At 37.5% G+C, this 14,347-nt stretch overlaps 1 protein-coding gene across 1 annotated transcript; it reads left to right on the top strand.

Moving 5' to 3' along the window:
- The first annotated feature begins 2,687 nt into the window (after positions 1-2,687).
- On the top strand, positions 2,688-9,537 carry LOC139743455 (small ribosomal subunit protein uS17m-like). Its single transcript, XM_071653936.1, has 2 exons — positions 2,688-2,801; positions 8,564-9,537. Exons 1-2 carry the CDS (start codon positions 2,691-2,693, stop codon positions 8,870-8,872), a joined length of 420 nt encoding a protein of 139 aa, XP_071510037.1. The 5' UTR covers positions 2,688-2,690; the 3' UTR covers positions 8,873-9,537.
- Positions 9,538-14,347: the final 4,810 nt, after the last annotated feature.

Below are 14,347 nucleotides of genomic sequence, written 5' to 3'. Positions count from 1 at the left end.
GTTTCATGAAATCCATGATTAATAATAATAGTAATAATAATATAGTGGCTACTTGTATAGCGCACAGGTCCACTTTTCAGTGCTCATGGCGCTTCAGAATGAAAAGATATTACATGCATATACATATTCAAACATTTCAACAAAGAAGTAAATGGTAAACAAAAACGAATATGTACCAAATAAAGAATACAACATATACCAATTAAAAATACAATATTGATCCAACATTAATGACATACATTAATTTCAAAGTTAGGTCCCAGATTTTGGTCAAATTTGAACCCTCTGTACAAAACCTGAACTTTACACAGGAACTAATGGTGTGTATGTGAGTGTGTAAAACAATGACCCTGAACAATGGACCTGGGCCCTGTCTTATAAAACTTGTGATAGAAATCAATCAATCACAAATCTCTTGAAAGCTGCAATCAATCGCAACCTGTGATTGATTGATTGCAGTTTTTAGTCTTAATTTCAATCATAACTTTTTTATAAGATGGATTTGCATTCAATCATAAAGTTGTGATTGATTTGAATCAATCACAAGTCTTTATAAGACGGGGGCCAGTTACCACCTGTTCAGAGCTCTGCTCCAAGGCACATGAATACTTTATTCATGATGGATTGCCCTGGGCATTGCTAGTCTGAATTCCTAGCAAAGGGTGAAATGCATGCACATGAAAAAAGTAAGCACATGTTTCCATGTGCTTGCATACACCATATGTTTTAAAATGAATAAAGACTATGTAATAGTGGAATTCCCCATGAATAAATAATGGCCATTAAAATCCTGGTCATTGTCCAGGACCATTGTCTGGGTGTCAACAACACACACCAATGGACTTCTGTGCAAAGTTAAAGTTTTGTACAGAGGACGGTTGAATATAGAGCAAAATCTGAAACCTAACTGAAATTAATTTCATGAAACTGAATTATGTTGTCATTTTAAAATTGCCTCCATCAAAATTGTACACTATTCAGCTATTGCTCTTTTCAATGTCAGTGTTATCTGATACAGTTCTCTGAACTATTAAGAATCAAAAGTGGGAAATGTTTTTTTTTTTTTTTGGTAACACCTAGTACCATGTAAATTTCATATGTACGGAAAAGGGGAGTGCTGTCCCCACCCCAACTATACATAAGGGAGCAACGAAAAACTGAATACGAAATTAAAAACACATTCAACCAAAGCCTTCGGCACAAGCCTTATAAGGCCCAGCTTCGATAAGATATTCACATGTAGTAAACAAAGCTATACCATCTCATGGATTCAGACTTTTATTGCAGAGAATGCATGCACTGAATAGGCCTAATGAGTAAATCTAAAGATATTGCGTTGTCTACTCCTAAAGAAAAAATACACAAAATATTAGAAAGTTTATATTTAGAATTGATTGATTCATTCATTCCAAGTAACATTTTCCTTCAATACCAAATCCTTCAATGAAAATCAAATGCAATGACAATTAAAGGGATAGATAGTTCCGGTTGAGATATGGGGCTTCAGGTTTCAAACTTTTTTTGGTGAGATAATGAGAACCTCTTATGAAATTAAGGAGTATATTTCTAGATGAATGGCTTTATTTGAAGGAAATTTGTTTTGAAATGGCTCAGATATCAAAAACAAAGTAATCCTGCATTGTTTTGTTTTGTTTTTGCCCTCTTAGCCATTTCAAAACCAATTTATTTTACTCAAATAAACTTGAATTCCTCTTAGAATTGATGCTCTTCAACAATTCATATAGGTCTAGTGGTTTCTAAGTATCTTGCAAAAAAGTTAATCAATACCATCCCTTTAATGTACGTGGCACCAAAAATCACAGCATGTATCAAAAATTACAAGCATGGTCATAAACTGTATTCATTTAATGTAGAGATATGACAACTGCATTAACTGCTTGAGTAGGCTGTTTTTTCATGCCAAATGAAAAGGATTTTAATGTTTGCAATTTCTCATGACTACTAGGGATGACAATTTATTCCATAGTCATTTGTTATATCTATCAAAAAATGGTAACATAAATAGGTTAAGAGGGGATTATAAAGACACAATAATGATGATGATGATGATTCCTCATGATGAATATCATGATAGCAGGAGAGAGAGAGAGAGAGAAAAAAAAAAGATGTTCGACGTGACAGGAATACCGGGATAGGATACACTACCCGTCATGTATACTGTTCTGGAGCAGACAGGCAAATAAGTATAGTTCAGGTCCACAGATAAACAAAAATAGATGAACAATAAATGGAATAATATGACTGTGTTAAACCATTTGGCTCGAATTCACGAAGGTGGTGAAACCTGGTTTTATTTGTACCACCTTCGTGAATTCGGGCCTTTGAGTGCTTTTGAGTGCAGATTGACACAGAAATTGAATCTGCGCATACCGTCCCAAATCCTTGGCATAAAAGTTTAGCACTCAGCTGTCCTGCTGTCGAGCCAAAGCGTTACAGTGAAAACCAACCAAACCAACATTGTGCCGGGTACGCTGTGCTGTGCATTTCGACGGCTGGTACACGGAATGGCAATTAACAAATTATCACTTCGCTAGTAAACAACGCGTGTGTGCGTGCGCGTGTGGATACCGGTATATCAGTCGACCAGATATGTACATTATGTATTTGCGGCACCGGTAGTAGTGGTTTCTCACAAGCTAGTCTTCTAAAAGGAATTAGAGTAAAACCTGATGTCTGGACAAGTTCGTAAAATTCTTCTAGGCCAAGTTATTGGCACGAAAATGAAGAAAACGGCGAAGGTCAGGGTCAATCGACTGCAGCTTGATCCGTTTGTGACGCAGGTAAGTTTGATCGCATGTACTCAAGCCGTATCCTATGTGTGCTGGCATGCTGCGCTGGAGTCGGCAATTGGTCGCTCCAACTTACAAAGCACATTGCGCCGCTGGTACTGGCGTATGTCCGTCCCGACGTGCCGCTCGATCAACATGTATGGCAGCGCGGCGTTCGGATCGATCGGGACAGGAGTTCCATAATGATCCCCTGCCCGGAATAAATACATTGTACTAGAGGTCTAACTTTAGAGATTAGGCCCCAGATTCCTTAGACCCCCTATGTTGATTTTTTATTACGAGTAATGATGAAACTTACGGATTCTAGTCGACAATCTATTCAGATCAAGATTGTATTTCTAGCTACTTAAGTTGTACACAGTATATCAGTCCGGGAAACCCACTCACGAGGCCTGCCCCCCCCCCCCCCCCCCCAATACGAGCACTGCCTCGGCTCAGGAGGCCCCCGGAAGGCCTCATGAGGCCTCCTGGGGGGAGCCTCAAGAAGCTCCCCATTCACTTTTTATTCATCTCACATCTGACGTATAAATTGTCGCAACTTTGCATGGTGATTTTTTGTTGCACACACATGTCCACTATCCTATTAACCACAGCAGCGACCCCAATACGTAACGTACCGTACAGCGCCCCGCGCCGGGGTTACCACTATCCTAACTATACACAGCCCACTCGCTGTACGTAGGTATGTCTTACAGCGTCTGGCCAGGCTACCACTATCCATGATGAAAAGAACAAAAAATTCTGTCCTTTTTTTTTTTTTTTTTAAATCGAGTTTTAATCAACTGATGCAGAGCAACCCATCAAAACAAAGGCGCCAGCGTGTTCGCACAATGCAAGACTGCCGCACCTAGGGGCCTGATCCGACTAAATATTTTCGCCTTTCGGTGCTTTTTTCTGCGGCTCTCACCTCTCCGTGCACTTGAAGTTAATGTCAATACATATTAACGCTTAAAAAAACAACAAATTTGGTTCAAATTAACGTACTTGATTAGAAATATTAAAGGTTCATTGTATTAAATTTATATCTTGTGATTTTGGTGCAGTTTGGTTTGGTGGAATTTGGCTATACATTTTGTACATGTACATGAAAACGAAAGTACATTAGCGCCCATTCTTCGTAAGTAGGGTTGGGGGTACCACGTATCGTCACCCTAAGCCTTAAGGATCTGTAGCTTGTTTATTCTAAAAATATAACACAAATCCGCCTAATTCTTACCTCAAATATGCCATAAATACTGCAGTTTTGAATGTCGTGACCGTCTCGTTGATTATGAATCTCCGTTTTAAAATAGCGCAATTTTAGTGCGTGCGTTCCGTTTTCTTCGCGCAGCTAAAAAGGGAACCTTGCGATCGGCACCCCCTCCCCTCCATAGGTATACACGTGAATTTCACAGCATAGGTAATACACGTGAATTTCACAGGCCATAGGTAATACACGTGAATTTCACAGCCATGCGTCGTTACTGAGTGGATGTGTAATTTTTAGCTTGGTTTGTTTGAGTTTGATTTTCGTTTCTTCGTTTTTATTGTCTTTATAGCTAATGACACTTAATCCCGCGCATACCTTTTCGTTCTATACGCAAACAGCCGTGATACGCAGGGTACCGATGGGAAGGTGCCCTGCCAATAGGTGGTGCCCCAACCATACATACATTGTAAGTGCATGCATGTATAATCAGAACCAGAAACCACTTTATCAGGTAATGTCGGCTGAAACACTTCTTCGATCTTCCCTCATTTAGTATGTCTGAAAAGGAAAGGCTACACTAAAATCTATGACAGATCAAATGACATTTAAAGTATGGTGAACAAAAAAAAAAAAGGATGATAATCATAAACAAGGTGATTTATACATTTCTGGAAAGCTTAAGTCTCTAGGAATATGAATAATTAACTCTCAGAAGGTAAAAACGTCTCCAGAACAATGGAGAGATGGTGTTTTGAGACCCTTTTTAGACCACCTGAACCCAATCTGACGGCAAAATTTTGGTGACCAAAATTATTACGTCGCGAAATGTGTGCTGTGCTGCGCATTCCATCCACACAGTGGGCTCCGTCTATGGAAGGCCGTTGCGGACATAATTCGTTTTGGGCATACGTATGGAACGGGCATATGTATGCAACTGCCTTTAGCAAACGTTTGCTAATTGACCAATCAGCGAGTGTTGTTTGGCAAACGTTTGCACGGTGCGATAACATACATTTGCAAGTTTTTTCGTTAGCAAACGTATTCCGTTTTTATACGTATGCGCAGAATGCCAGTAAATTGATTTTCAAGGCAACCAATGAAGTTAGCTGTTAGAACCAGCTGATCAGCTCAGTACGGCTCAGTACTGCTCAGATCAGCTCATTATGGCCAATAAAACTCAAGTGGAAAAAAATTGCGGTAAGTGCAAAAGTTTCAACCAAAAAAAAAAATCTTCAGCTCATTGAAGAAAGCAGATTTAACCATGTTCCAGCTGAGGAACTAACAAAGTACGGTGTGAGATTTCCACTTACACATATTCATATACTTAGTACCTTCTTGCTCAGATCGGGCTCGAGTACCTACCGTGCACACTATACACACACGCAACATACACACATAAATTAAAATACAACTGTACAAATGCATTTTAAACGAAGTACCTAATTGGTTGATCAATTGCATACATATGCCAGAGCTCGACACTAACGGTGGCCCGGTGGCCCGGGGCCACCAAAAACGCGCGTCGGGCCACCAAAATTTCAGAAATGAAGATTTTGGTGGCCCAATCGGGCCACCAAAATGTTGGATAATTGCCTTTACTTTTGTAGATGGACAGCGGTAACAGTCGGCTCCGTAAGATGCTAAAATGAATGTCAGATGTTTGCTTTTTATTTTGGAAATGAATAACGGTAATATTCGGCTCCGTATGATACTAAAATAAGTGTCTGATGTTTGATTTTGCGTTCGGAAATGAATAAGGATAACATTCGGCTCCAGAAGATGATGAAATAAATGTGGAATGTTAGCTTTGACGTTCGGAAATGAATACTAATAACATTCAACTCCGTACGATGAGAAAATAAATGCCGGATGTTTGCTTTTTATTTTGGAAATAAATAATGGTTATATTCGGCTCCGTATGATACTAAAAGAAGAGTCGGATGTTTGGTTTTGCGTTCGGAATTGAATAAGGATAACATTCGGCTCCAGAAGATGCTGAAAAAATGTGGAATGTTAGCTTTGACGTTCGGAAATGAATACTAATAATATTCAACTCTGTACGATGAGAAAATAAATGCCGGATGTTTGCTTTTACGTTGGAAAGTAAATAACAACAACATTCAGCTCCAGAAGATGCTAAAGTAAGTGTCGAATGATCCCTTTGACGTTCGGAAATGAATAAACATGATATTCAACTCCATATAGATAGTAAAATAGATACCGGATGTTCACGTTCAGGTGAATGATAGGAATAATGTCTCATGTTTGCTTTTATGTTCGAATGTATATAGCAACAACATTCAGCTCCGGATGATGCTAAAATAGATGTCGGATATTAATTTTGCTCTGACGTTCGGAAATGAACAACAATAATATTCAACTCCATAGATCACTGTAGATAGTAAAATAAATACCGGATGTTCACGTTCAAGTTTGAAGTAAATAGCAATAACAGATCAGCTGCGGAAGATGCTAAAATAAATGTCGAATAATCCCTTGCCCTTTGACGTTCGGAAATGAATAACAATGATATTCAACCCCGAATGTTGATTAAATAAATGTCGGATGTTTGCTTTTACTTTCCAAAGTAAATAGCAATAACATTCGGCTAAGGAAGATGCTAAAATAAATGTCAGATGATTGCTTTTACGTTCGGAAGTAAATAGCAGTAATATTCTGCTCCATACGATGCTAAAATGAATGTCGGATATTTGCTATTACATTTCGAAATGAATAACAGTAACTTTCAGCTGCGTTTGATGGTAAAAGATGTCTGCCGTGACGTTCAAAAATGAAAAACAGTAAAATCCGGCTCCGTACAATGCTAAAGTGTCAGATAATTCATTTCACTTTCGGAAGTGGACAGCAATAACATTCGGCTCCGTACGATAATAAAACAAATGTTGGATGTTTGCTTTTTTAATTTTAAAATGAATAACGGTGATATTCTGCTCCGTACGATGCTAAAATGAATAACAGATTATTGCTTTTACATTTGGAAATGATTAACGGTATCAATCGGCTCAGTTAGATGCTAAAATAAATCGGGGATGTTTGCTTTCATGTTCAGAAATGAATAAGGATAACATTCAGCTCCGTAAGATGCTAAAATGAATGTCAGTTCTTTGCTTTTACATTTGAAAAAAAAAAAACAATTAATAGTAACATTCGGCTCCGTATGGTGTTAAAATACTAGTAAATGTTGGATAATTGCTTTTACAATCAGAAATGAATAACGGTAACTTCCAGCTCTTTATAATGCCAAAACAGATGTCGGATGTTCATAAATGTCTGCAAATGCTCCCACTCTATCGTTTCAAACGTAAGTTTTGACCACCTAAATAGGCATCAACTTTTATAATAATCTATAAGCCTATTTGCTAAATCTTAGAACTCAGAATAACGGTAAGATGATTGAATTTTCTCTTCATTTATTTTAGACATGGGTACATGTATCACTTCAGTAATACTTAATATTTCATTTTCTATGTTCAGTAGGACCGATTTAGTATTTATGTTTTTCTTGATTTTTTTTTCGGGCCACCAAAAAATAAAAATTAATGATTTTGGTGTCCCGATTGGGCCACCAAAAATAAAAGTTAGTGTCGAGCCCTGCATATGCGCAGTAAATTAACACACGTATGGAATGGGGCATACATATTTAATAGATAACATGCAAACGTTTGCTAAAGGCAGTTGCATACATATGCCCACTTCCATACGTATGCCCCGAACGAATTATGTCCGCAACGGCCTTCCATATCCGTCGCCTCTCCCTCGCTTCTTTTACCACCCCGACTTTGCCACTGTCACTATCAGTGTCATTGTCACTGTTATCACTCAATTCATTCTCGATGTCAAACTCAAAGTCTTTCCGTACAATATAAGGTAAAAATTGGACGTTTTAATGTCTCAGCCAAGAAAGCAGATGCGACTAAAGACAGACCAGATATTGCATCCGCTCACCAAGAAATACATGCTTTATGAATGGCGGCCTCGATGTCCCGCTGCACTCATAAAGGGTTTTGTTCATTTCATGACGTCATATTTTAGGGCTCGAAAAAGACGGCTGTTCCTGAGCAAATATCGGTGAAACAAATCAGTCAGTTGTAACTCACGATTTCTCAGAGGCGCGAATATCTTTTAATAAGTCACATTAAAAAATCTGTTTTAGGAGACATTTCCCTCTGCTTTGACACCTTTTATATGATTTTCTTGATTTTAATGTCTCGTTCACCATACTTTAACGTTTGAGAGCTGACAAAGGATTACACTGTATCTCATTGTCATCAAGTATCAAGTACAATGTACAATAATGTACTTCTGCATGTCACTACAATGTGCTTGTATAAATGACTGAAAAGCATAGCATTACAGTGTACACATTTACATCAATATATTAAAGTCAACCACAAAGAAACTATCTCAAATGTAAGGAGATGTGATATAACAACATCTTGCACACTTTACATTGTATGTACGGTACAAGCATGATGTGATGAAAGTTGCCCGACAACATATTATGACCCTGTTATTTTACTTATTGTTTCTGTGTCTGTCTTAGTATTTTTCACGCCGGTCAACGGTCTTTGCTCATGACCCAGAGGAAGAGGCCAAACTTGGAGACATTGTGTTGGTCAAGGAACTGCCCATCAAGAGATCAGAGAATGTCAAATATCAGATGGATCGCATTATCTACAGCCTTGGCAATGTGATGGACCCCATCACAGGAAAGAAATGTGATGGACAGTCCTACTGGAATGATGACCAGGCATCACTGGCCGAGGAGAGAGACTCACAAGCTGGCCTTGGGGAACGTGCAAGAACTGCAAGTGAGCTGGAAGAGTTACAGAGCGAAGGCACACCTGTATGAGAACAGTATCTGACCTGTCTGTGACAAAGGATCTATTCAGAGGAATGTGTTTCCATCGCAGGATGCACTTTTTGAGGTGGATAGTCCCTCGTTTAGAAGGAACTCATTAATAAGTTCTAGATGGACACTTGTTGACCTACTCAAGAGAGATCTAGTTATACATGTGTAAAAAACATTAACTCTGCCCATGACCTCATATAAGCTGCATGTTCAAAGATGTGCCTGTTACCTACCACAAAGCACACAACAGTGATCATGTTGTGGATGGGACCTACCTTATGTTACGTTCTTATCCACAAAGCCAGTGGGAGCTCAGATAATATGGAGCCCATATGCTTGTGGTGCTCATCAGCAGGGGTTGTCACTATACTGTATAATCATGCAGTATTAATGCAGACAAGTATAGAAGGTGGTTACTGTACTCACAGTAAAGCTGGTTTTGACATGGCATGTGATTTTGCCCGCAGTTTGATTAGGGACTACAACAAAAATTGACCTTGTTATATCAGCACAAGTTATTTTTTGTTTTCTGGCCCAATGATTATCTCAAAATAAAAGAAACTGCAAATTTCCATCATGGGATGGTTAGAAACCAACAATTAAACTTGTTTGAAGTAGATTCTTGTTGTATCCAACGTCATTTTAACCAGATTTCCTTTACTGTGCTAAGGCTGTGTAGAAGGCAGTCTATCCACTCTACAGTTGTAGATACACCGAGTTCAAAAAATGTTTCATACATTTGCCCACTAGGTATTAGTCTAGACTTGCATCATTCTGTGCCCTAAACTATAACATGCTTCTGGATTTGAGTTGCAAGGCTAGTGTCAAGATGCTTAATCACCAGGGCCAACTGAATGTATGGTATATCACATTGTATCTGGCCAACTGAGGATTAAGAAGTGTACATTGTACAAGTGTACTAAAATCCATTTTTGTCAGGAACCATCTCATGCTTCAATGGGAAAAATAAAGTGTCCATGCCCATTATACCTAGCTGTGAGCTGAAATTTACTTTGCCCATAACAAGGACTCGTTTTTCACTTACAAAATGAAATGGAAGAAACAAGAATGCTGGAAATTACACCAAATTTATTACATTTACAATTCAAACAAGATTGCTACTGCAATATCAGTGCCATTGTTTTACACAAAATGAAGAAGTCCTGCTTAATTTGATGTTTCACACATTTCACTCGGAAAATATGTCAAATGTGATTGGTTTGACACTTTGTTTTTGAAAAACAGCACCCTGCTGCTAGTACTAAAATATAAATCTTGATTTCTGTACAATACGACTGAATATCTGTCTCTATTATTTTCCTGTTGTAACAAAAATAATCAAAACTATCACAATTGAAAAGACATCTACAAAATGTTCTCTGTACTGATCCATGACTGCCAACTATACGTCATATTCATCAATATATACATCATATAATCTCTGACAAAAAAATCATAAAAAGATGCCATTATGCAGTGGATTTTTCAGATACAAACAAAATCTGCATGTGTACTTGGAAATTTGAAATATTGCCCAGATGAAAATACATGATAGTTTTGATAGACAGAAAGGATTTTTTTTTTTTTTCTAGTGAAGGTACAGTGCACTCCCGTTATAACGAACACGGTTATAACGAAATTTCATTATAACGAAGTAAATCTTCTGGTCCCAAAATAATCACCATAAAAGTCTATGGTAAAAAATTCGCTTATAACGAACACGGTTACAGCGAAATTTCCGTTATAACAAAGTCTTTTCCGAGCGCCATAGACAAAGAAAAACAAAAGAAATGTGCTCCGTTATAACGAAATGCGAATTGCTTTCAAAATTCGTAGCGGAACAAGCATTTATAGCTTCTCTGCATGGGTGAAGGCTTCACACCACTGCGCGTTCGCTCTTTGTGTCACGCACAGTTTCTGAGGGGAACTTGCGTTTATTATTGTGATACAGTTATCCCATCACATTTCACATAGCTTTCCAGTGTATGATGAGTATTCAGCAAACAGAATATGATATGTACACGTGGTTTTCTTGTTTTCGTTATATATTGTATTTGTTCGGTTATAACGAAATTTCGTTATAACGAAAGAAAACTGCCGGTCCCGAGCATTTCATTATAACGGGAGTGCACTGTAGTAGCTTTCATTGCAAGACATAAGGTTCCACTTTGGGATACATGTATCTATAACAGAAGTAGGATTGTAGCCATAATTGGAATTTATAAAAATGCCATGAGATAAAACTTCCACCAACTCTAAATTAGCTGTGTCCATGTAACCAGTTATATAGCAGACCCATGATGCAAGTACACTATGTTGACTATGAGATGCATGACCTGTTCAAAGAAACTTTAACGGTGAAATTCAAAGACTTGTACATTGTATATCCATCAGTTACTCCTAAAAAGGCTTCTGGAGAAACATCACTTCCGATTGCAGTGCCATTTAAGATGATATAAGCTAAAACTCGGAGGGCTTGAAATGCCTAGTGCACACACTTCAAGATGAAGATAAATCAACGAGAAAGTGTTTGATTAATAGCAGTCAAATGAAAGTAGCCCTTGATGTTATGTTAATCAACACACACCTAGAAATGTCAACTTACACAAGGCTTACTGTAGTTCCCCAATTATGAGTAAACCCAAACATACTATGAATACTATGACAATTTGAAAGGTAAAAACTACTGCACCATGTTGCCCCTTTTTGACCCATAAAAGTGACCATGAATATGCATCAATGACATCTGCTGTACAGTACTTATTGTGTAGCTTGTTTTTTCATTTTGACATAATAGAAATGTATTTTACATGACTGTACTTAAATATAAAATGTTACCTCTTTCAGGTTTAAAGTCGTAAATATCTAATTACAACGAAAATTAAAGGTTATGGTCATTTTATGTAAACGGAAAATGAAGACATTTATTTGAAGGATACTACTACCCACAGACCAAGATATACAGTCAACCTTCCTTAAGTAGACCTCGAGTGAAGTCGAATACAACGTATAACATACATGTACTGCAATCGCCTTTGAAGTCAAAGGTCTTTTCAATTCCTCTTTATATTCTATATATGTTAATCCCTCATAAGTCAAATTTTCTCAAAGTCAAAGCTATTTTTTCAGTCCAAATAGATTCGACTTAGGAAAGGTTGACTGTATCTCAAACTGTGGTTCAGTAGATATGGTGGTGATGTACTCATATTCAAAGGGACATAGCTTAGTCTTTGTCTTCTCCCAGATTTATCATTGTCCTTTGTTCAACTTTCTCTATGGACTAAATCTACCCAGGAGAATAATAGTGGTGGATTAATGCTTGACATCTAGAACATAGACTCCCAAAACAACAAACTTGGGCGTCATTTGTGGTTATGATCAAAATATCTGCCTCTTAAATTTGACCGCTCTATCTCAAGCCCACTGGAAGACACCTCGTTCAGTTATATCACAGAAACATAAAGATGACTACTCAGGAATACTACTACAATGCACTTCTCTGCAGACTACCGGTGGTCCACAAGTACATGTACCAGTATTTCATGTAAATATCACACATGTGCATTCTGACACGACATCTTGACTTTGGATTGATTTTGACAAAAGAAGGGAAGGATGCAAATAAGAGCTACTACCTTTTCACACTAGATATGCAGGTAAAAGCACCTGAAATTAGGAAATAGCGCAATAAATTCATTTTGTAAATATATTTTGAGTGATGAAAGTAAACAGCATTTGCATAAACCAGGGAGGTGAGATGACCCCAACCTCCCTGCATAAACATACTGAGTGGTTTAAAATACACTAGACTTGCATATTCATCTGGGAGTGTTGCTCACTGGTGGACATCAAAAAAATGAGCAAAGATGGCCAAAAAAAAAAAAATTTAAATAAATAACGAGCATAAGGCATGATTCTGAAAGAAAATCTTGAAAAAGGAAGCGGAGTCATTTTTTTTTTTATATTCACACATCACAATACATTTCACAGCATTCATAAAGTCTTTTTTTTTCAAGTTAATTTGAATCTTATCTGTTTATATGACATTTTTTCTTTCAAATGCTTGAAAATATGAGTGCAATTTGATGTGCCACAGGTACTGGTACTTATAATTGGAGTAGGAGCTGGAAAAGCTCACTTGGAAATGATTGCTTTTGCCAAGATGGCAATTAGGTGATGAATGAACTGATGGCAACACACTCATTTCATCACTTTCATCTGAAATTAATCTTCTTACTTTCACTCTGCTTACAATAAATCAAACTCATTTTTCTTCAAAACATTGGGGACACAGTGGTTATGAGTGGGTAGATAATTATGCTAGTCAAAATGTTAAAAACAATGAACCATGATCATTTGTAGAGTCAAAATATTTCTACAATGAGGCATACATGTACTTTATGTTGACTTGTAGAGGAGAGCCCTCAATCAGTAAATTTTTCTATGTACAGAAACATGGAAGCCTCAAACTAGCATTTTTGTTGTTGCTTTTTTTCTAATGGCAGCGACATAAAGTAGCAGATCAGTAGAAATGTAAGCATAATTGAGCAAATAAGATAACAAATCATGTGTTGACATGTTACTGATGCTTCTTGCAGGTACCCCGTGTTTGTAATGTACATGAAGTGTTGATAATTCATGATTGTCTCAAAGGAACGTTACTGCAACCTTGGACAAGCATGGACAGAAAACCATTCAAATGTTTGTATACAAAACACACTTCAGGAAATTCCTTCTAATTATGTGAATGTACTGTTTAACGAGGAATTTTCGCGTGCACTTTAATTTCGCGAGCGCCAAGATTCGCAAAATTAAAATGCACGCGAAAGTCCTTGTTTACACTATATGCATTGAACGCCAGTGGCACTTCGCGAAAATTTCATGCCACGAAAAAGGCTGTCGGTTCCAATTCGCGAAAAATTCATGCCGCGAATATATCATGTTTTACAGTATCCTTTCCTTGGTCTTCTGGACTTCTAGACATATTGATTGACTTTTCAATTTTCAGATGCTCACAAATTAATTGCCGAACTTTTGCTTGATTTTTTTTTTTCTTTTGCTGAGCTATTGATTTTGTCATAATTGCCTTCATTCAAAATGATTTCCCCCTGAGGGTTGCTTCTTTCACTACAAGCATATTTTAACATCTTATCTTGGTGCAAAGGTGCTACAGTATATCTCATATCTCAAGCAGCATCTAAGCTTACCAAACATGAACATATTTATGACGGCTACTGCTAGGAAGTTAATGTGGCAAGAAACAATTGTGTATTCCAGAGAAATTTTACTGACAAGCCAGACACAGCTGTCAAGGTACAACTCAAACCATCTTCAGGAAGTACAAGCAGCTGCTATTCTGTACATTACATGATACCATTTGCTGCCAGGATTATCAAGCAGGAAACTTAAAAGCCTACTTTCCATGCTATTCTCCCTAAGAACAGAAAAAAGAGAAAAATACATACATATTTTCAT

This window comes from Diadema antillarum, unplaced genomic scaffold, assembly GCF_040938485.1.
Source record: "Diadema antillarum isolate AM-2024a unplaced genomic scaffold, OU_Dant_1.0 seq00001083_RagTag, whole genome shotgun sequence".
In the NCBI taxonomy this organism is placed as follows: Eukaryota; Metazoa; Echinodermata; class Echinoidea; order Diadematoida; family Diadematidae; genus Diadema; species Diadema antillarum.
The sequence above is the reverse complement of the archived record's forward strand: the minus strand, read 5'-3'. Positions and strand labels throughout refer to the sequence as shown.

Excerpts from the sequence above, each read along its gene's own strand:
- LOC139743455 (XM_071653936.1), top strand. The coding sequence starts at position 2,691 with ATGTCTGGACAAGTTCGTAAAATTCTTCTAGGCCAAGTTATTGGCACG. Across the intron at positions 2,802-8,563 it reads TTGATCCGTTTGTGACGCAG|TATTTTTCACGCCGGTCAAC; the intron begins GTAAGTTTGATC and ends TGTCTGTCTTAG.